This window comes from Anastrepha obliqua, chromosome 1, assembly GCF_027943255.1.
Source record: "Anastrepha obliqua isolate idAnaObli1 chromosome 1, idAnaObli1_1.0, whole genome shotgun sequence".
In the NCBI taxonomy this organism is placed as follows: Eukaryota; Metazoa; Arthropoda; class Insecta; order Diptera; family Tephritidae; genus Anastrepha; species Anastrepha obliqua.
The window spans coordinates 131612700-131637100 of NC_072892.1; the positions used below are offsets into that span (position 1 = coordinate 131612700).

Here is a 24401-nt window from a genome sequence, read left to right on the forward strand (position 1 = left end):
GCCACTGTCCTGCGCTAAGCAGAACTCCTCACAACTGCCTAGGATCGATACACTTTTCAGCTCTGAAGGAAGTTGTTTATTAAAACTCGCCAAGGCACGTATTATGAACTATGTTTAACGTGACTCCAACAACACTGATAACACTACGGATCCTTGTGGTCTATGTGAGATCTATTCAGATCAGCCAGATACCCCTAACCTAACCTAGTACAGTAGGAAGATGGGTTGCTGAATTTAAACAAGGTCGCACGTGCCTTGAAGACGATCCACGTCAAGGACGCCCGAAAACAGCAACAACACCAGAAATCGTAGAAGTCGTCGAGTGACTGAAAGAGATTTAGTGCAAGCAATATTTTGGTTGAAGTATTGGTTTTGGAAAGGTTAGGTTAAAGGCTGCCCTTGCTTGGGGCCCACTTGGACAAAGGGGAAAGGAGAGGGGTGGGAAGAACGGGCCTTGGGATTAGGGGATAATGACCATGCACTTACTACGACGACGACGATGGTGGCTAATTTACGTTCGTAATGAGCCGCATAAAGCTACTGATGAACTTCACCAGACGTATGATATTTAAACCCGCTATATCGGCAGGTATAGCGAAAAACTGAGAGCCCAGATGTCGAAATATTTGCCAGACGAGAGCAGGGCAGCTGAGAATAAGGTGTTCAAATGATTCCACCTCGTCCTCAAGACAGTTTCTGCCGAACGGATTTGAGGCAATCCCAAGTCTCACCGCATGGACACCTAACGGTGAGGATACCAACCAAATTCGAGAGCTACGGCTTTGTTAGCCTTAGGAGTTCCCTTGAGCGTCCCCGATCTATCTGTGGCTAGAAGGATCTCGCGACCGTGCACATTTGCGCACTAGCCCAGCTGAGTTGACGCGAGGCCCATCTTTCCATTAGAAGACCACAGGTTCTCAAAGGAACCACAATCCTCTCATTCTGCGAGGAAACCACCTCCAAAGTTCCTTGTCTCGCCAGCTCATCAGCCCAGCAGTTTCCCTTTATGACGATGTGACCGGGAACCCAAATGAGACTAATATCGAAGTATACCGATACAATCGAGAAGACATTCCTCGACTAATTTCCAACGCACAAAAAACGAGCCCAAGACCCTACTTCCTGCTTGGCTGTCGGAGTAGATATTTACATCCTTACAATAATTACAGAATTGCGGCTACTTCCGTTTGGATAACACTAGAGCAGTGCTGTCCAAAATGAAAAATGTGAGTGCATAAGTGAGAACGAGAGAATGGGAGCAGCCCAGTGGGAAATTTAAACCAAAATAAATAAATATTTAATTGGAGTAGAAAATTTTTGTGGGAGGAATCGAAATGCCTTTTGATATTACATCTATAGCTTCCTTTAAACGACTTGTAACATAAAAGGCATTGCAAGTCGCCAAAGGCATTTTCTAGCATAAAAAAGTTCTCACAGGGCATTGTATTGCATACACTAAGCGTCGCAGACAAACTCGGTGTTTATTCGTTGCTGATTTGCTAACGACTGAACGATGGAGAGTAAGAATACGTGTGATCAATTGATGTATGGGATGGACAGCAATGCACTAGAGTGATCTGGATGCCTAAATTTGAGCTTGATAGGGAGCTCCTCGCAGTAAGTCATCCGTAAACGTGTTTGCCATGCTCTGCCTCCAAATTTTACACCCCGCCCACTCTTCTCTTGAGGGATTACTAATGAAAAAGTTCAGCTCGGACCTAGCAAGGGTGTACAATGATCCAGCACCATGGCGGAGGAACTCATAGTTTTTAAGAATGCTAGAGTATCCGTAGCTTAAATTTAGCTCAGGGACCGAATACCTCAGTCTGATTGCGGATGTTCAGAGAGACTATACTGAATAGCGATGTGTATTTTAAACCATAAAATTATGTTTTTCTTATCGAACCGCAAAACTTATTGAACAACCTATCAATTGTGCAAGCTTATGTATTTACCGGTTACATTTTACTTTATTTCCCATCAACAGCTGGACATTTCGCATTGTGCTTTAACGTCGATTTCTCTAATTGTGAATGTGGGCAACGACTCCTCTGCGGCTCTCACCGCTCTTGCCAAACCTTGGCCTCATTTGCATACATTCAAAACCGTTGGTAATCCTTGGTTTTGTGATTGCGCTCTCATTCAGACTATGGAATACATTGGCGGACAACCGGAGAGCAGGCAAGACATGCAGGCGCGTTGTGACGCACCTTACTTTCTCGCAGGTGTTCTGCTATCCAATTTGACTTCGCCGTACATATGCAACTTGAAAATACCCAAAAAGTACAAAGCCATCGTTGAGGAGCCACCACGTTTTCTCAGAAAACGCTACATCGTATTGACCGTCATCACTGCGGCTGTGGTCGTATCGGTCGGTGTGCTACTCGGTTTCGTGATTGCTGCTATACGTCGACGATTGAAGCGCGATGACTTCGGCGTTGAACCGATACGCTACACGAGTGTGCGCAGTAGCAACTTATCGGCATTCTCGCACGGCAACACCAATTCGATTCTGGTGAATGGCAATGGTGCGGCCACTAGCAGTGCATAATCATTGGCATAGATTTAGTTTAAGTGTGTAAATACTTGTAATTTGTGTATGTATTTACTTTCCTACTACTTATATATAGGCATTTAAGTATGTGTTTGCTAAATATTTTTTAGAAGTGGCTTTTTTGACATTATTTATACATAAATTGTACATGAAAATGTATCTCAGTTCGAAGGATGTAATTTTTTGTTGTATATTTTTTTGAAAATTCGGGCATTAATGCCTATTGGGCGCCCACTTTCTGCTGCTCCTAAGGGGAGTGGGCATATTTTTTACCAAAGATGTAATATTTAGTTATGATTGTACAGTATTTAACAGACGCAACACGAAATATTTAAAGGATTTTGAAAATAATTATTTATTATCATTTTTTTATATACTTATGACGCATCGATGCACAAGAAAAGAATTGCCATTTTTTATACAATGTAGTGGTAAACATATGTATATGTTTGTCTGTGTACTTAATTGTAGAATAATAGAAATAAGATAATAACATTTTTGAAGTTTAACAATTTTTCATTTAAAAATAAATTTAATCAAAAAATTTAGTAATTACTCATGTTTTGTTTTTTAATTGAGTACAGTACAATTTATTTAACATTTCCACTAGCTTTTTTATCGATTTCTAACACTAACCCTACGGGCAGCCGGGTCTGGGCAGGCTTTTTCGATTTTTGACGTGAATTTAATTTATAGGTAACGACTTGAGCTTCCAGGTAGCTTCCTAAAATTTAATTTTCTATCGATTCATGGATATAACCATTTAAAAAGGATCCTCGAACAGAGCGAAAAAAGCTCTTACCTACCGGGGTGCGCAACCGAAGGTTTTAAAAAAGGCGTTCAACGAGGGGTTAAGGGCACGTGGGAATTACGCGTACGTAAAATATATTTCTTTAACACACTTTTTAACTTTTAAGGCATTCAAATAAAATAAGATTATTAAATAAACATATATTTTTTTTTTACTTTCAAGGACTTCAAATAAAATGCAACCAAATCAATCAAATTATTAAATAATTTTTTTTTTTAACTCTCAAGAATTTCAAATAAAATCTAATCAAATCAATGAAATTGACAAATAAAAATATCTTTTCTTAACGCTCAAGAATTCCAAATAAAATCTAATCAAATCAATCAAATTATTAAATAAAAATATTTTTTTTAACTCTCAAGGATTTCTGTTGAAATCTGATCAAATCAAATCTAATCAAATCAATATAAAAAATCTTTTCTTAGCTCTCAAGGATTTCAGATAAAATCCAATCAAATTAATCAAATTATTAACTAAAAAAATATTTTGTTGTTTGTTTTTTAAACAAAGTAGGAACAAAGCTTATGCTACGTTTACAAATTTTAATTTGAAATTAAATTAACAACTTTTTTGCGCAATTTGTGCTTTGGAAAATGTATGAAAGTGGGAAAGCATTTTAACAATTTTTAATCGCTCGCACGACTGTCGGGTTCCACCTATCACCATTAGCCGGTTTGATGTAGTTGGCTTGATGTTAGCTGTATGGCCGGATTTTTATTCGACTTCACTTCAGTAAAAGTACGTTCACATATGCAGTGTTTAGCAATAAATCTAAAAAAAAATTAATCTATCCGTTCATATATGGTAGATTAGCTGTAAAATTGGCAATCAGCTGTCAACTGTTTCAACTGTTTTGAAGGGTGTTTCTTCATAGAAATTACTTTGGTGGAATATGTCAGTGTTTTCGGTCTGTTTAATTATTATCAACGATATGAATAGAGGCAAACAGAAGTTAATTTTAGTTAGTTCATTTAATTTCGCAATTTGTTGCTAGTAATAGGCAGTTGGATCAAATGCGTAAGCGACGTCTATTGAGGCTGCAAAAAATGTATGGCAGCAATACGCATGCGAAATTCGATGTGCCATTTTATAATAAGCAATAACAGACCGAAGCGTCTTTGAACACAAGCTTTTTTCTGCAATATGAATGCATAATTAATAAAAGGCCTCTTCTTTTTGCCAAGCGTTAGCAAGTGGCGAATAGATGAAGCAACTGGTATAAATGAATATATATGGCAATGTGGGAATAGAGCTGCTTAAATTACAAGTGTTTGTAAGACAGTGAGTTATACCAGTTTAATGAGGTATAGCCAAACACGCTAGAGGCGAATCTTGTCCGATAACTTTGCTGTTACTTTCGTATGCAAATTTTTCGTCAAGTTAATCAAGCATACAGATAGCGAGCGGGGAAATGACGAATAGAAGAGACCTAATATCGAACAAAAATTGTATTAGGATTATGCCTACAAACTTCTTCTCTTTGCCGACGTCCATTTTATTTAGTTTTTACATTACATTCGTAATAATAATTATCGATTACACAGAAAACACAGAGTTGCACGGAAAAAAGTATATTTATAATCTAAGATTATTTTATAATCATGAAATTCGGCAGCCATTTTTTTATGGGTAATCGCGCTTTTTAATTACGGATTGGGAGTTAAGCTCGAAAAAGTAGATAATCGATTTTGAACCTATTATAACATTTTCGAAATATGCGCTATTTATAGAAATGCTTGTCTTTTTACAACAACAACAACCCGAATTTACAAGTATGTATGCACATACATATGCACATCCAACCAAAAATTTTCCTTACAACTCTGGGAACCCAAAAGTGTATGGGAAGAGTTGAGTGCCGAGCAAATAGCAACAGTCATTTTTATTGCAAATAAATTATGCACATATATATTTACAAATATATGCACAAATATCTATATATGCTTGCAGCGGAAACCTGCAATGCACAATGGAAGTTTAAAATAAAAGTAAATAATAAATAAAGTAACAACCACCAATAAGAGCAATAAGTTAAGGCTATCATTTTACAGATAAAAGCGCACCAGGCGAAAAAGCATGATAAAGTGGCAGCGAATCGGTAAGGTTTATACAATTATTTACAAACATACTTATGCACATATATATATGAACTAAACACTTTTTTGGTTGGTGCCAATTTTCTAAATGCCAATTTTTTGTTTGCTGCCAATTTTTTAAATTAATTATAATGCGTATATGAAACTCCTTTTGTGAAATTATGCTACAAAGGTGTTTTTACTATGCATTCTCTTTATCTCACACCAAAATTAACCCTTCTTAGGCTTACAATTTTGTATTTCTGCGTGTGGGTGTAAACTAGCGTTTGTGCAAGGTCTAGCGCAAAATGAAACTTTTTTAAAATACCATATATTTGAAGTAGTATGATTTTTGGATATTGCAATAATTCGGAAATATAACAATTAATTAAGGTTTTGCTTTCAATGCTTTTGCAGCAATCAAAGGCATACTGTACATATTTACAACTAAAATAAGTAACTGCTGCAGTTACCTAATATACGTACATGCGCCCACATTTAGAAATATCAACAAAGCAATAATAATAAAATGAGATAGATTGCAAATTAAAATAATCTCCTAATTATGATTTTATATGACTGTTGTACGTCATGCCAAATCAAATCAAAGTTACTTAAGTTTCACTGTGCAACCTTCACCACTCCTCCCTAAATATATTTCCAAGGTTGCGCATTTTGCACTGCCATAAAAATTGCACTACCACAAATTTTTTAATGATAGTTAAAATAAGTTTTTTATTATCACTATTTTTCAGTGCTTTGACTGTTCGCTTATTGCATTAATTATTTTAGTGCACTACGCCCAACCCTATATATTTCCCACCTAACATTCACTCTCCAATATTTCTTCATCACCCATTGTTGTTCTTGGTGCTGTGTCATCCAAGTTAAATATATTGATTGCTTGCTTTTGTGCCAGAAAATTGCGCATTTCAGCAAAGTTATCACGCTCTTTCAATTTCTTATTGCTGCGTTGAAACTCTAAATCAGCTGATCCCTCGCTATCGCTATCATCATTTTGTTCCATATTAGTGTTGTTTGCTTTTTCTGCTTTCTTATCTGCCTCTAATAAATCCGTTGTATTATCTTTTTTGCCAAAGAAGTCATCAACGTTAATACCTTTGGCGGCTAGTACTTGACGTTCTTTCTCTAGCATTTCATTTCGTATTGGATCAATACGATCCTTCAATTGTTTTAATACCGGACGAAATTTTCCTTTGGTTATGCGTTTTTCAAAGTTGAGAATCTCCATGTCGCAGTCCCTTTGTGCTGTTGCCTCAGCTTGTTGTTGCTCTTTCTCAGCCTGCGCCTGTTGTTCATCGTACATATAAGCATAAAAGTCATCACGCTTGTCTGCATCATTAGGATTTGGTGAAATTTCGACACGCAAAAAGCTTTCAGGATAATCATCACTGGCCGCATCCGTTTTTTCACCGTCTACGAGCGCAGTTGATTTTTCTTGATTGTTTAATTTGCTATTCAAAAATTTATTGTATACCAACATAAGCCGTTGGAAGTCGTCAAAGCACACGGATAAAGCGCTTTCGATGGTGCGCATATTATTCGCTACTTGCAGTAGCTGCTTGGCATTGTCTTTTTGTTCTGCTTCAGCTTCAGTGAGCCGCTGCAATGTTATATCCAGCGCTTGGCATTCGCCAGCAACAGCTACCATGCAAGCGCTTAGTTTGAGCGAAGAGTCTTGCAGCACCGCGACGGGACTGCTGCGATTTTGCATCACCTTAGTTGCATTTAACGCTTCTAATTCTAGCTGCTTCTTTTTGTTCAGTTCAATAGCCAAATTTTTGAAGTGATTCTCTTCTTCCTGTACTAGTTGCTGAATAAGACAATCGACTTTAACCAACTCAGCGTTTAGCTCGCTAATCGAAGGCTTTGTTGAGAGCGTAAAGGCAAGGCGTAGCAAGAATTGTGATTGCACATATGCAAATATGTTGTGGAAATCCTAAAGCATTTATGGTTACATTTACTATTTTAAACTCAATGGGTTGATCACATTTTTTCTTACTTACTTTGATGTGCTTTGGACTATAATCGGTGACGTTGTTTTTGAAATATTCACATTCACGCAACTCCTCCATGGGTGAGTAATACTGTGAGAAGCGCGCAGGCAAGGGATACTGCGCTTCCAATTTGCGTGTTGCATCGTACAATATCTCTGTGACTTCCTTTGCGGATGTGATGCAGTCCCAGGCCCGCTCTATTTGACGAGATCTATAGATAAACAGAATTAAAGTTTCGCTTGAAATAGCACAGCATTTTTTGAACTAACTCGATCAACTCCTGTTGCTTCATAATTAGTATTTCATTGAAATAAGTCATATTGCGGCGTATGCAATTCCCGAATTCGTCAATTGTGCGTATCAAGCTGTTCAACTCACTCTCGACAATCTTATTACGAAAAATAAATATATTTTTAACCATGTAAATAGCACTAAATCCTGCTGTCAGCAGTAATGACGGCACCAATGTTAATCGTAACGTTTTTGGCGTAACGAAATGTTCCAGTATGGTGGTACCTAACAATATGCAGGTATTGCGCGCAGTAAATATTTCTCCATTTGACTTCATGTGTCTGACATTTTCACCGGTTATGGCAGCAGTGCCGGCGCTGCTTGAATCTGTCTGATCTGGCTGCTTTACATGCCGCAAACACTGTTCCAAAGCTTCTACATGGTCGACAAGCAAACGCTTGGAGTAGAGAATTTTGTTGATTAGCTGATTTGTAATGGCCTATTGCCGCAAGAAAGTCTATGTATTAAAAGAGGTCACGGATTTTTCTAAGCACACACTAACCTGCTTTTGTTTCACTTCATCAGCGAATTGGCTTCTTAATTGCGGTTGCAAAAATGAGTCCATTACTGAGGCTCTGCCTTCAGCACATATTGCTGTGGCTCTATTGTTATGCAAATCACAAATCTTCATCTTTACACTTACAAATACTTAAAAAATGCATAAATAAACACTAATGCAGATTATTGATAGCTTTTTCGGTTTTTGTTCACATTTAATAACACCCTAAAGATGGACGATATCCACCGATATAATAATAGCCTTCGATCTAACTTATCCATGCGTCAAACTAAGTGATGCACTATTCAAGTTTCATTTTATTAGATGATTCTTAATTTTCTAAAGTTTTAAAGAAAACAATGATACGAGTATCAGGAAAACTCATGAAAAATCATGACTGCATAATACATTCTTAAATTATTGAGTGCATTTATTTTTGTATATTAATATCGATATCAGTTTATAGTGCAGTAGATCGCGAAATACATCGATGTATGTATATTTTAATGTCCATCCCTCAAGTAGCTGAATAGCAGAGACGTTGGCGTAGCTTAGCGGCAGGAAGGCGTTGCCAACTACTTTTATTTTAAACCGCTAATTCATAACTTTATGTGGTATTATCTGGTGTTTTTATAGGAAATATTTCTATATATGTATATAAATGGCGCTTACAACCTTTTGGGGTATGGGGGCCTAGCTTCTCCTCCTATTTGTGGCTTGTGCCGATATATATTTTAATGTCCATCCTTCAAGCAACTGAATAGCAGAGACGTTGGCGTAGCTTAGCAGCAGAGAGGCGTTGCCAACTACTTTCATTTTGAACCGCAATTTAATATTTTTCATGTCGTATTAAAACAGAAATATTTATATATTTACATAATTGCTTCATAAAACTTTATTTAAATGTTTGGGCTAGCCTCTCTATAGAGGGCCTCGAATTCAGGATCAACTGAATTGTAGTCACGCAGAAAAACTCATACAAATCAGGACTGAAAACTTTAAAAGGCAGGCGAATTTCAGCAATGATTGGTCGTAAAAGTTCAGTTCGGCCGCGGTGCGACTTAGCAAAAAAAAACAAAAATGTTCGACCAAAATTCGGGTTTTACAACTATAAGCAGATACATATACTATGTTATGAGCCGAAATTAATGTTTTTAAAATATTGCTTTTTGACGTGATAACGTCTTATAATTCGATTTAACAGGCTGCATGCACGAAAAAATGTGTCGTTACCTTGCTCATTGCCGTTACCTTGCTCATTAGTGTTACCTTGCTCATTGCCGTTACCTTGCTCATTGCCGTTACCTTGAATGAACTGCAAGCGAAAGCGCGGAACGAACAAAGCAAACGAACGGCAACGTTCAACATCTTGCTCTCTCCTACTTAAGTGAGCGTATACATGTATGTATATGCGCATATGTACATATATAAATTCACGTATTTGTATTTGCATATGCCTTCTTATTGATTATTATTAATTTGATTCACTTGAAGGATTTAAAATAAAACCAAGTTTGTTAATAATACCTGTTGTTTTAATGTTATTATTATTAATTTTTTTATTATATATGAAGGAAAAAATGTATGGTAATATTTACCATATACCTTATAAGATATGTTGTCTATACTAATATTATAAAGAGGAAAACTTTGTTTGTTTATAATGAATAGGCTCAAAAACTACTGGACCGATTTTAAAAATTCTTTCACCATTCGAAAGCTACATCATCCACGAGTAACATGGATTATATTTTATTTTGGAAATAGGGCTCGAGGTATAGGTCAAAACGTGGACCGGGGTAACCTTCGGATGTGTATGTACGATATGGGTATCAAATGGAAGCTGTTGGTGAATGCTTTATGATGTGTTATGTTATGTTATGTTATGTTATGTTATGTTATGTTATGTTATGTTATGTTATGTTATGTTATGTTATGTTATGTTATGTTATGTTATGTTATGTTATGTTATGTTATGTTATGTTATGTTATGTTGTGTTATGTTATGTTATCTTGAAAGAAAGAATTTGTTTGCTATTCCGAGATTATGAAATATAGCACATCCTAGTTTTCTATGTATGTATAGCGCAATATTTTGTGAGATACGCGTCATGATAATGAGTCAACCAATTTATGCATGTATGTAGGTCCAAAAAATGGATCATAGATGAATTTCCGTAATGTCACATCTTACTAATTTTGAAATTAGATTTAGCGTAGCGATCTTAAAAGAATACAACAAGAAATTAAATCCTGTTTTGTGAAGTCATCATTTGTCGTCGTAAGTCTAGGAAGCCACTTGCTTGTGCAGGGTGGGATAGAAGGACGAACTTATAAAGTTTATCTAAATTATAGTTGCGGCCGCCGTAGCCGAATGGGTTGGTGCGAGACTACCATTCGGAATTCATAGAGAGAACGTCGGTTCGAAGCTCGGTGAAAACACCAAAATTAAGAAAAACATTTTTCTAATAGCGGTCGCCCCTCGGCAGGCAATGGCAAACCACCGAGTGTATTTCTGCCATAAAAAAGCTTCTCGTGATAAAAAAAAAATAAATTCCGTTCGGAAGTCGGCTTGAAACTGTAGGTCCCTCCATTTGTGGAACAACATCAAGACGCACGCCACAAATTGGAGGTGAAGCTCGGCCAAACACCTAACAGAAATGTACGCGCCAATTATTTATTTATTATTTTTTTCAGTGGATTTCTAATTCCTTTAATTGTTTTGAAGCAAAATCTGGTTTTGAAAAATCTTAATATTTTTTCGCGAGATTTATAAGCCCTCATACCTGGTCACAGTGACATTGCAGGAAACTGCGAAGCCGACGAGCTGGCCAGACAGGGGACCTGTGAGGCAATGTGTCCGCGAAAGGAGAGGATCGGGATCCCCTTGACAACCTGCGCTCTACTCCTGGAAGGATGGGCTATGCACCAACTCAGCGAACGCTGGGCAAGTACACGAACGTGTAGGGTCGCGAAGTCCTTCTGGCCACGTTTGGATAGAAGGCGCTCGAGGGATATCCTGGGGATGACAAAATGTCATCTCTCAAATTTCGTGGGCATCATCACGGGGCACTGTCCGCGAGGTACCCATGCCGTGAGACTCGGAATTACTTCGAGTCCTTTTTGCGTCAGCTGTATGGAGGATGAGGTGGAATCATCTCAGCACCTGCTCCTAAGCTGCCCAGCCTTCGCAGGACTAAGATTCAAATACCTTGGTTCTCACTTCTTTTCTGCGCAGGCGTTGATAACAAAAATCTGATGAACTACATCAGCAGCATAATGAGGTTAACACAACCGCGGACTAGTCACTGTTCGTAGTCCACAAGCACTCACCACTCCCCATCCCTTCCCTTCCTCCCCCCTCCTTGTCCTCCAATGGTAACACAAAGGACGAACCAAACTATTTCGTCCAAGTGGGCCCTATTGGGCAACCATTACAACCTACCTACCTATAAGCCCTCATGCGATGGCAAAGGCGGGTATGAACTTTACAATGATGTGCGTATATTGGAGCTGAATATAACCTACATATGGAGATCAGGATGAGCAATGATTGAATAAAAAAGGAAGGAGGCTTGAACTCCACTTTAACGTCTTTTGTTTGCTCCACTCATCACAGTACTTCATCCAAGCCCAACTCTCCCAATAAACCTAAGATGCAGTTGAGTTTGACGGAGTGTATGTGTCTTTCTTGAGGCCATATCCGGTTGAGATGTCTACTCGTGTGCTATACTCGCTGTGATATCGAGAAGAAGGTGTTAGTATTGTAGTTTCCGGGGATTGGTCGCAGAAACGACGGGGCAACTGCGTAATCGGCCGTAACCTGTGGCAATGCCACTGACCATTCGCAGATTGTCTATATTGAGACTTATGAGATGTTTGAATCTCTTTTGATTATACACTCATAGGAACGACTTCGACTGAAGTAGTCACACATTCTGCTAATCAGTTACGTTTCGTAGTCTTAACTCCTCGCTTCTAAGATCTTCCTTGATGATACATCGCATGGCAAGAAAGGGTTAATAACGAGACCGCAGCCTCTGCCCAATGCATTCGTTCTTTATGAGGGGGGAACCCGACCTAGAGGCCTCCGGAACCCTTATGAATGCGGTTCATTTCGAGTGCAGCCTGACTGCCGTTCAGAATGGCAAATCGCTTATTCCGTAGGTTTCTATCTAAATTGATCTCTGCACATAGACAGATGGCATACTGTCATCTGAAAAATCCTGTAAAAATAAACCATCGACACAGAAATCTCTGTTTGCGCCCAGATATTCCAGCGCCTATGCCTTCAGGAGTACTCGAAACCTCTGCATGCCAGTGTAGGACATACTCTTGGAGTTTCTTTTTGAAAGTAGATGTACTCCAGCTTACTTTATAGCTCATTTCGCTCAATAGGCGTGCGCTCGTGCGAGAAAGAAATAAAGGCCTCACGCACTTTGTTGTTGACGTTTAATACAGGGTGGCTGATGAAAGCCGCTACCAAAAAAAATTGAATAACTTTTTTTCTTTTTAAGTTATCTGTTCCATTTTTGTTTTAATTTGCAGATTGATCTTTAAAATTTATTAAAATGGATACGCAAACAAGAATTTGGATAGTCCGCCGCTATCACGCACTGGAGTCCGTAGTTTTGGTACAGAGAGAGTACAGGCGGATGTTTGGCGGCGATCCCCCGAGCAGATGGACCATAATGAGACTGGTGAATAATTTTGCTGAGCAAGGAACAGTCGCAAGAAGGCCTTATCATCGAAACCCATCAGTTCGGACGGAGGAAACGATCGCTGCTGTAGCTGCAGCTATACAAAGCAATCCAAGGGTCTCAACAAGAAGCTTATCTGCTAAACTTGGTGTCAGCCGACAGTCTCTGCATACAATAATGCATAAAGATTTAGACTAATTTCCCTACAAAATTCAAATGGTTAACAAACTGAATGCAGCAGACTTGCCGATTCGCTTGGAATTTTGCCAGAAGATCCTGCAAATGGTGGAAGAAGACCAAAACATGTTAAACTGCCTTTTCATGTCTGATGAGGTCCATTTCGACTTAAACGGCAATTTGAACAAACAAAATTGTCGAATATGGAGTACTTCTAACCCACAGATACTCCACGAGACGGAAATGCATACTCTTCGCGTGACAGTGTGGTATGCGGTTTCTCCTTATTTTTTTGAAGAAAATGGTCACACCGTTACGGTTACTGGAGACCGTTATTTGAAAATGCTGAAAGAATTTTTCTATCCAGAACTACGCCGAAAGAGAATTCCTTTCAACTCTGTGTGGTTTCAACAAGATGGGGCAACGTCTCACATAGCCGAGACTGTTATGACAGAGTTGCGACGAAAATTTCCCAATAAACTGATTTCAAGAAACTCCGAATTTCGTTGGCCCCCCAGGTCGCCTGACCTTACTGCACCTGACTTTTTCTTGTGGGGTTTATGTGAACAAGAAGTTTATAAAACAAAGCCAACAAATTTGGATGAACTAAAACAATTCATTCGGGCAACAATTGCGGCTATTCCTGTCGCAACTCTCAAAGCAGCAATGAACCACTTTTTACTAAGATGCCGCACTTGTGTCAACGAGCATGGGGGGCATTTAAATTCAATTATTTTTAAAACTAGTTAAGCTACATTTAATAAAATTTAATGACCTTCAACTTGAAAAAAAAAAAAATAAATGAATTCCATACACTAAAAAAAAGTTATTTGAGTTTCTTAATGTAGCAAAATTCATCAGCCACCCTGTATTTCTTAACCACCAGTTTTACATTTTAAATATGAATGTTTTATTTTTTTTGTTTACCTTATTAGGCTTTTATGATTAGGATTTAATTTACACATTAAGATTTGAAAGTATATTGATGAATATAATGTTACACATTATAATTTTGGCGCACAGTACACATTTTTTTCGCCGCGTTCAGTTCACAGTTGATCACTTGCTTTGTCGAACGTTAATCCTAGGAATTATCGCGTTCACAATTTGTTACACCACGAATAGACCTCCGGCACAGCAGGGGTGTAGTTTACATTGTACATCTGAGTCTTGATGAATTCACATTTCTTCTCAGGTTCTGGGAACACGGTGGCCAAACCTACAAACGAAAGTAGTGAAGTTATAAGTACACAAAGTGATAAGCCTAAAATTTTTATGCTCACGAACTCACCCTCTTTGTAGGCGTATTCGACAATCGCAACAGCAATTTCGACTGAGCATGCGGTGATCTTCTCCAGCGGTGGATACAGGCTGCCTATTGCCAAGTCTTCGTCTTGAACCATGCAGGACAATTTCTGTGCTGCCATCAGGAATATCTCTTCAGGAATGGTTTTAATGCCCGCAGCAATAACACCCAATCCTATGCCAGGGAAAATATACGAATTGTTACCCTGACCCGGGTGGAAAGTTTTGCCTTTGTACGTAACAGGAGGGAAGGGTGATCCAGACGCAAAGACAGCTCTGCCGTCTGTGTTTTGGTAGGCCTGCTCGGCAGTACACTCAGCTTTGCTGGTAGGGTTCGACAAAGCAAAAATGATTGGTTTTTCATTCAATTCGGCCATCAGTTGCAAAATTTGGGGTGTGAATGCACCACCCACAGCAGCGGCACCGATCAGCATTGTCGGCTTAACGACTTTTACGGCTTCCAGAAGAGTGTCGACCGGTTCGTGTTTGTGTGCGAAATGCAATTTGTGTTCAGTCAAACCACCACTAGGGCGATTTTTCACAATCAAACCGCGGCTATCCACAAGCCATATGCGATCAACTGCTTCCTCTTCTGTCAATCCACTTCTGACCATCGCAATCTTGCAAAGATTAGCAATACCCAAAGCAGCTTCACCAGCACCGAAGAACAACATTTTGTTTTCCTTAAGCGATGTGTTGGTCAGTCTCAAAGAGGCCAAAATACCAGCTACCGCAACTGAGGCAGTACCTTGAATATCATCGTTGAAGGTGCAGTAATTATCACGATATTTGTTCAACAGGCGGAATGCATTGCTATTGCCGAAGTCCTCGAATTGTATCAGACAATTGCGACCAAAACGACGTACGACGGCCTGCATGAATTCCTCAATGAAGGCATCGTATTCGGGGCCAGTAATACGCTTATGGCGCAGGCCAATGTACAAAGGATCATCCAAAATGCTTTGCGTGTTGGTGCCCACATCCAGGGTAATAGGCAGGCATTGATGCGGCTTAACACCAGCTAAGGCGGTATACAGCGACAGTTTACCCACAGGTATACCCATGCCATTGGCGCCCAAATCGCCAAGACCCAAAATACGTTCACCATCTGTGACGACAATAGCGCGAATGTCTCTTTCGGGCCAGTTCTGTGAGGTTGAAAGGAAGGTTTGAAATTAGTATTAAACTTGTATGCATCCTACATAAACATTTAAATCGACTTCTTACCTTAATCACATCGTAGACGTGTCCCTTATCATTGATAGTAATGTAGAGACCCTTTGGATATTGGAAAATCAAACTGAATTTTTGGCAAGCCAAGCCAACAGTGGGTGTGTACACCAATGGCATCATCTTAGCGATGTCAGATGCGAGCACTTTGTAGAACAGGCGCTCATTGCGTTCAGCGAGGCCGGCGAGATAGATATACTTGTCCAAGTCATGTTCCAGGCGATCCAACAGGATTAGTGCATGTTCAACCTGTTCTTCATCGGTTTTAACAACGGCGGGCAATAGACCTTGAATGCCTAACAGTTGACGTTCTTCAACGGTAAAAGAAAGACCCTGAAAGTTAAGATAATAAAACAATGAAATAAGTAAAATATAGGTTTTGGTTCAATATAAAGGGTATTGAGGGTTTTGTTAAAGTTTTGAATGTAAATTATTCAGAGTTGAACACAGTACCATAAAATTTTTTTTTTTGTATAAACAAGGTGAAGTTCCAAAATAAACAAGACTGAAGTCATAAAAATGTTTGGCGCCATCTTTTTAAAGAGTTAGTGCGTTGGAGTTACATCCCAAACTGACTTCCAATGAAAGCTTGGTGATATTCGGTTCAGTGGAGGCGAAGTTATTGCGCCTAAAGTGTCAGTATGTTTGTGTAATCGGTACAAAAATGAGTTTCGAACAAAGAGCTAATATCAAATTTTGTTTTAAAACCGGTAAAACGTTTACGTTTACCGAAGCATTTGAATTAATGAAAAAAGTTTTGTCATCGTCAGAAAAAATCATTGGAATTCATGGAATCGGAGTTGAATATCTCCAAAACTTCGATTTATTGCATTTTAACTGATCATTTGGCCTTACGAAAGATCTGTGCTCGTTTCATTCTGCACAAGTTAACTGAGGACCAACAATTTTTCAGAATTGAACATTCGAAAAACTTCATTAAAGAGGCGAGAAAAGACGAGGACCTCCTTTACAACATTGTAACTGCTGATGAAACGTGGTGTGCCCAACATTAACCTAAATCTAAGTGTCAAAGTGCCGAATGGAAGACGACAGACGAGCCACCATCCAATGAATCGCGTTTGGAGAAGTCAAAAATCAAGTCGATGCTCATTTGTTTTTACGATTCCAAGGGAATTGTCCACAAGGAATTCATAACAACGGGCCAAACCGTTAATGCAATTTTCTATATTGGCGTTTTTAAGCGTTTGTTGCATTTCATTCGTCGAATTCTCCCTGAATACTGTATTATATTCCACCATCTCATCGATCCACTCTTGTGACTGATTTTTTGACTAGAAATCGCAGTTTAACCATCAATCACAAAACGTATTTGCCTGATATCTGTTCCTGTGACTTCTACCTATTGTATTTGGCCATGAAAGGAAAACGTTTTCCGTCCGTAGATGCCATCCAAAAGGCTTGTACCGACATCCTGAAGGGCATTCCGTTCAGTGACCTGAAACCCTCTTTCGAAAAGCTTTTAGATCGCGTTATTTTAAATAAATAAACACTAAGTTATCAGAACAAAGCTCCTGTCGTTTCTATTTTAGCTCAGTTTTGTTTATTTTGAGCTTCACCTTATATTTTATATGCACTTGTATCATATATGTACATAGATGTATAAAAATATTTAAATATGTTTGCTTTGAGCACATACATTTTTTTTTGTATTTTATGTAAGACAAATATTTTTTTATAATAAACTAAATAAGATTTATATATTCTCATAGCCTTCGAATTGAAAAATCTGTGTGTCTTCCTAATAATTGCAGTGTCTTTCAGGTGGATTCACGAACAACGTTTATTGAACCGAATCGCGGGTACATGCTAGGATGGCTAGAAACGCCAGCAATGTTTAAAAAAGAGAAATCTTCAATACATTTTATCTTTACTTGACAAATGTTTGGCACAATTTTTAAGTCAACACTGTACAGTTAATTCTAGACTTATTTTATGTAATTTAACTCAATATTTTGCCCAACGCAAGGCATATTAAACAGGTAATAGCAGTAGAACAAAAACAGCATTTTGCTTTTGCTTTTGCTCCCTAGAATTTCAAAATCTGTAAACAAAAATAGTTTAGCTGAATGGGTTGGTGCGTTATTACCATTCGGAAGTGCATAGGTTCGAATCGCCGTACATGAAACATCTAAATGAAGAAAAAGTTTTTTCTAATAGCAGTCACCTCGGCAGGCAATGGCAAACTTCCGAGTGTATTTTTGCCGTGAAAAACCTCCTCATAAAACCCATTTGCCGTTCGAAGTCGGCTTAAGACTCTAGATCCCTCGATTTGTGGAACAACATCAGATAGGAGGAGGACCTCGACCAAACACCTAACAGAAATTTGCACGAAAATTATTTATTTTTTATATTGCAAATTTGACAGTTTAGAGTGTTGCAAAATTCGACAATTTGGAGTCCAAATAAATAGAAAAAAATTAAATCAGCTGCTACACTGCTATGTATTTATTTATTTATTTATTTAATTAATTAATAGTCTAAAAATACAGTGTTTCTTACAGACTATGAAAACAGATTAATGCTAAATAAATTAATCAAAGTAAAATTAAACTTATAATTAACTAGTTTCAATTATAATGAGTGAAAGAAAAATAATACATTTTTTATAATTTACAGAAGAAGATTAGATTAATACTAAGAATTTAGTTCAACAATTCATTTAGAACCAATTTGAAGTGATTCTTTGTGGAGCAGAAATCCAGGCCAGTATGATTTGGAAGCGAATTAAAATCGCCCAGAGTTCTAGAAATCGGAGCATTGGACGCATAATTAGTTCTTGCCATCCCTAACCAGAAAAAATCATGATTCCGTAAACTTCGCTGAGGAATATTGAAATAGATTTTCTCGAGTAGCGATGGGGAGTCAATAACCCCATTTATCAAATCGAAGAGGAAAGTAATGGAGAGAATGGTCCTTCTAATATCTAGTGATTTTAGATTTATAAGCAAGCACCGACTTTTATAGGATGGACTTGGATCAGTGAAATTTAAAGAACGCAATGCATAACGCACAAAGGCTTTCTGGACACGTTCAAGCCTACTAATATGACAAGCATAATATGGTCTCCAAATAAAGACGGCATATTCCAACTTGGAACGCACCAGAGACGTATACAACAACTTTAGAGTATATGGATCAACAAAGTCTGAACTAAAACGTCGAATAAACGCAAGTACGGAATAAGACTTTGAAATAGTGTGATTTAAATGTTTTTGAAAAGAGAATTTAGAATCAAATACCACACCAAGATCAGTAGTTTCACTTCGATGAGATAAGCTAGAACCACAAATGTGGTAGAAAGTGGGTATAAGAGAACAAGATTTAGAATAAGAAATATAAAAACACTTGCTTATATTTAAATCTAACTTATTTCTTTTACACCAAGAATCAACGTTATCTAGATCAGATTGAAGGTTTAAAGAGTCCACTGTACTTGCAATCCTCGAGTATATCTTTAAATCATCGGCATACAAGAGAAAATTTGCGTTATTAAAACAACTGGAAATGTCATTAATAAAAAGTATAAAAAGTAAGGGACCCAGTATACTTCCCTGAGGTACACCAGAGGACGCAATAAAAGAAATAGATGACGCACCATCAACATTAACAACACATTTCCGAGAGGAGAGATAGGATTTAATCCATTTTAAAAGAGTGGAATGGAATCCTATAGCACTCAATTTGGAAATTAAAACCCTGTGATTAACCTTATCAAATGCTTTTGAAAAGTCTGTGTAAACAGCATCAACTTGAGTTTTTTTTTTAAACGATGATATACAGTATTCAGAGAACACAGCAAGATTTGAAACAGTAGATCTACCTTTCATGAAGCCGTGTTGGTCTACTGAAATATAACTACTAACTACGAAATAGATTTTATCTTTCACTATTAATTCAAATAATTTTGAAACCGTGGATAATTTGGCAATTGGTCTATAATTAGCAATATTGTTTTTATTTCCACTTTTGAATACTGGATTAATGGTTGTTACTTTCCAGGCATCTATGAATTCTCCTCGATCAAGGGATTTATTAAACATTAACAAAAGTGGATAGGCAATTGCAGATCGAAATTGTAAATTCATCATAATAAAGAAGTTTTTTAGCAAAATTTCAGGGAGATCGGTCCATAACTTTTCGAGTTATCGTGTACGCCAATTCGAAAAATATAGTTTTTAGAAAAACGCGGCTAAAGTTTGAATACAACGCAACTATAGTATACCTCTCCCAGCGCTCGAACGCAAACAATAGAGTCGTCACGGCTGACGATCTATAATATAAGAAATACTTAAATTTACGTTCTAAGAATTTTTTGACATATTTTTAAAGGATTATATTAACATTTTATGAAAAACAAAAAAAAAAAATTTTTTTCGAACTTTTACAGGTACGGTATTAAGTGACCTCTAAATCGAATTCAACTGTTAGTAAAAAACAAATCGCGACAGATTCATACCACCTACGAACAATAGATTCGCGGGCGAGAGGAAACCGCTGTTATTAGTATTATTATAAGTTTTTAAATAATGTTAAAGCTAAATTCTACAAAGTGGATCGAAACGAGCATTTCAATTATATTTTTGTTTATTAATATATTATTAATGTATACGTATTTATGTGTATGTATATGGATGCTAGTGAGATTATTTTCATTTTTATTTTACGTACTTTGCGCAATCAGCAAATTTAATAACATTTTTTAATTTTTTATTCCAGTGAAAGTGAAGATCTGCAGCTAAGAATATTTGATTATAAAAATATTTTCAATTAATAATTATAATGTACACGAAAACTATTAAGTGCCTGATAGGGTGACCCTTCGCTGGACTTGAATCTATTCACGCTTTATAGATTTTACTTGCCAACAGATATTTATATGTTTCTGTATACATGTATGTGTGTATATGTACCTTCATACACATACGAATAGAATCATGCGATTTTTGAAAGTGCGACCGGCGCGTGGTAGTCAAGAACAGTAGTGATAAGTGTAAGTATTTATGTACATACACTAGTGCCAACATAATTAAGTCACTTTTTTCGCAAACATTTTTTTAGTTCTCTTTTTATAAAAAAAGACTTCCGAAAGCGCGAAAAAAGTACTCAAAAAAAAAAAAGGGGGAAAAAAAATGAAAAATCAACGCAAGTTTTGAACGACTTCAAACTAGGAAACTGTTGTACTAAAATAGTGAGCTATAAAACTGCATACTCAGAATTTTTGTTTTTAATTTAATGAAAAAAAAAAATGTTTGTAAAAAATTTAAATTTTATGGAATTGTTTTTGTAGATTTAATGAATAAAACTCTGAATAAAGAATTGAAATTTTGACGACAATGTTTTTAAATTTTATTAATTAAATTTTTGTGAATTTTATACAAAGTTTGTCACTATGATTTAAAAATTTTTCGTTCTCCCACGAAGCAATATTAAAAAAATTAAATAAAAATTTACGCAAAAAATTTATCACGAGAAATATTGCGAATATCGGAAAAGGATGAAGTGATTTTACTATGTGAGCACAAGTGTATACATACATACATATAAATACATACTTATGTGTATTTGCATAAAAAAATATGTACATACATCAACAAAAACAAAATTATACGCGCTGAAAACAATTAACTTTCAAAATGACGCGTCGGGCAAAGTGCAATGTGTATTTTACTATTTATTTATGTCGCACACTTTAGGTGAGCATTAACAAACAGGAAAAAACCAGCTTTGACAAAGTAAACTAGTATTAGCTAGGAAAGTATTAGCCGCACTTTAATTAGCGACCAAATTATGGTTTCAATAGTTAGAAGGCGCTGATATTTTGCTCCATCAGCTGGCTTTGAATCCGCTTTCTAAATATGGACCTACTCAGGTCCTAACTCTAAGAGCTATTTTAATACTTCTGCGTATATATTTAAGTTCATATGCATGTATGTATGTATGAATAAAAATATGTGCATACATATACATGTGAAAAAAATACTTTTTTCAAAAGTTCCTTACTATGCAAGGATGATAGATTTACCAGGTTTGCTCTTTAACCATGGTGAAAGAGAAAACTATGAGGGGTAATTCGACTGCCACGTTACTTGGGAGATTCAGCCGAATTCTGCACGATCATTTCACATGTATGTATTCACACACTCGTGTGTTTGGTTAATTTTTTTCGCATATCACCAACACAATCTCAGTTTTCTTGTAAACACATATGATTCTGCACAAATTCACTGAGAGCTGAATAACGGTCTGATAAATAACACACCTCTAAAAATCTTTCCACCATGCACACTGAGTCTGAGAAATTATAATATAGAATTTTCAGTGAATGAGGGGCAACGGGAGATGCTGTTTATTTTTTATGCGCATTGATGGGCACTCCAGATCGGGTTGAGAGAATTTAGAAGCTGACGTATTCCGCGGAGCATTGCTGGTTTCTCAGTGACAGAATTTTGACAGAATTAGCTGTAGTGCTCACCTAATTGCAGATTTGTAGATTTTTGTTCACAAACATTTTTTTTATTTCTATGCACTTTTTTACTATCTCCCTTTTTTACATTAACAAATCTTCCGACTCTCCTATATTCATCTGTGTAATCTTGATTTCCATCATTCTTGTGCTCAGAATGGGTTGAGGCAAAAGCGGGTCACGCCCGAGAAGATAACTTTACATATTTGCATATTAACTACTTAGCCGGAATTTCGAAAATATATTTTAATGATTTTCACACGTTCGGCAAGCGTGAAACGATGCATATTGAATATTTTGACAGCTAAATGCCATTGGTAACTTTGACAGCTGCTGAAACATAACATCTGCCAATGCTCAACAACAAAATTACCCAAAAGTCCTTACTTGAGCACTCTTTGACAATTGATTTTCGATTGCTATCTCAAATTTCTCTCCTGAGTGTGGTCAAAGATGCCATTGCTTTACTTAACTTCTAAAAACTTGATTGGGCGAATATAATTTTCACATAAAATTCACAGGTTGAAATTGAAGTTTGAATTGGTCAAGCCAAGGGGCACCAAGAGAATGGGGCTCCTAACACATTTAAGCTAAAAAGCCCATTGTATTTAGAGCTCTGTAAAGAGGGTAGATGGTCAAGGGGGAAAGGAGAATAGTATCAGAGAAAGAGGTAGGAAAGAATAGAGATAGAGACAGAGGTAGTTAGTTCTGCGAGAATTTTCCAGATTCTTTGGCAAATCTGTAAATAACACACGTTATTGAAATTCTTTCTATAGCGCAGGGTCGTGTTAACCTTTTACAGAGGGGTAGTTATAGTTAAGTACTAAATTATTCAAGTGATGCGTACGAAATTACTAAAAATAAATAAGTAATCTAGTTTCTTGCAGTTCTATCCACCAGAAAAAAATATACTTACTCAAAAAAAAAAAAAAAAACTGGCGTAACATAAACATTTTTAATATTTTCAACTGGAACACCAATTATTTAAAATATGTATAAGTATGGGTGTTTGCATATAAATATATTATATTTAATTTGAAATCTGATATTGAAAATTACTCACTTCGTATAGCATCAAGTTCAATGCCAAACGATCACTTTGTAGTCGATTCTCGTAGCGAATAAAGCAAGCAAAAAAATCGATGATGCATTCAACATATTCGTACACATATGCAAATATAGCCAAATACACTCTCATATATATGTGTGTATGTATGTAAAGGCATAGATCTGTCTGTCTGTATGCACATAGTTGTAAATAAAAATGCTTGTCATTGCCGGCAACTATCCAACTGGCTTTTACCGCCGCACAGCTGTAGCGGATTTGATTGACGTAGACACGTGTTCACTAAAGAAACGGGTTTTGAAAGTATTGCCGCTTCAAAGTTTTTTTATGTAAATTAAAAAACAACTGTGATTAAACGCAACTAACTATGACAAATAGATGATATTTTTAGCGAGATGCTTACGTATGAAAATACAAATTTGAATTATCGCTCAGGGAGTTGTAATGCAGCTGCACAAAATAAAATTTATTCACTTACAGCGACGATCGATCGGCTGGTTAACAACGACAGGTCATTTATTCAGTCATTAGTGCATTCATTCAATTTAGGGAACACAGGTTATGATTATATACCAAATATTCAAGTAAAAAAGCAGCGAAAAAATAGTAATTTGCTATATATCCAAAACCTTTAGGTTGCGGATCCATGTTTATTAAGACTTCGTTGCTTCTTATATTGCCTCTTCCATACTATTGCTTCATTCAATATTTTACATAAATTTTTAACACTCTGAAGCTTGCCAGCTTTGCCAAGGTCAATTTTTCTTCAGTTCTCTAAATTTAATGATATTAATGACAGTAATTCCTTAAAGTTTATTAATAATATGAAACATTTTGTTATAATTTTAATTTTTATAATTTTTTTTAGGTTTTATTTAATTATTAAACAGTTTTTGATAATTATAATTTTTTTTTATTATTATTATTTTTAAAACATTTTTTTATAGTTATAAGTTTTATTATTAATTTAAAATTTTTTTATAATTATACTTTTGATTATTATGCGTTGGTTGGTTTAAGGGTGACCCCGCATCGGAGTGCCACATAGACCGCAAGTTGGGTCCGTTGTGTTGCCCTAGAGCTCATTATGTTATATGATTTCCCCACCTAACCGAGATTTTTATTGTGGATTTTGGTCAAAGATATTAATTCGTTTCGAGAATTTGATGAGAGATTCGATTTTTAGGTCCG

General features: G+C 36.7%; 3 protein-coding genes across 8 annotated transcripts in view; 1 reads left to right on the forward strand and 2 right to left on the reverse strand.

The window, feature by feature from the left end:
- LOC129236144 (leucine-rich repeat-containing protein 70) overlaps window positions 1-3014 on the forward strand; it is a 32154-nt gene extending 29140 nt beyond the window's left edge. For all 3 annotated transcript variants that reach the window (XM_054870369.1, XM_054870370.1, XM_054870367.1), the window contains one exon: window positions 1988-3014. In XM_054870369.1, coding sequence (XP_054726344.1) covers window positions 1988-2551 — 564 coding nt within the window. In that variant the 3' untranslated portion in view covers window positions 2552-3014. The remainder of the gene's footprint in view (window positions 1-1987) is intronic.
- A 775-nt stretch (window positions 3015-3789) lies between these two features.
- Window positions 3790-8482, reverse strand: LOC129236145 (uncharacterized). Its single transcript, XM_054870371.1, has 4 exons — window positions 8252-8482; window positions 7728-8188; window positions 7468-7669; window positions 3790-7400 (listed from the first exon to the last, which is right to left on the reverse strand). The coding sequence occupies exons 1-4, from the start codon at window positions 8378-8380 to the stop codon at window positions 6264-6266; spliced, it is 1929 nt and encodes a 642-aa protein (XP_054726346.1). The 5' UTR covers window positions 8381-8482; the 3' UTR covers window positions 3790-6263.
- Window positions 8483-14011: 5529 nt separating this feature from the next.
- Window positions 14012-24401, reverse strand: part of LOC129236146 (NADP-dependent malic enzyme-like) — a 74863-nt gene continuing 64473 nt past the window's right edge. For all 4 annotated transcript variants that reach the window (XM_054870375.1, XM_054870373.1, XM_054870374.1 and 1 more), the window contains 3 exons: window positions 15658-15993; window positions 14417-15578; window positions 14012-14344 (listed from right to left, as the gene is read on the reverse strand). In XM_054870375.1, coding sequence (XP_054726350.1) covers window positions 14226-14344; window positions 14417-15578; window positions 15658-15993 — 1617 coding nt within the window. In that variant the 3' untranslated portion in view covers window positions 14012-14225. The remainder of the gene's footprint in view (window positions 14345-14416; window positions 15579-15657; window positions 15994-24401) is intronic.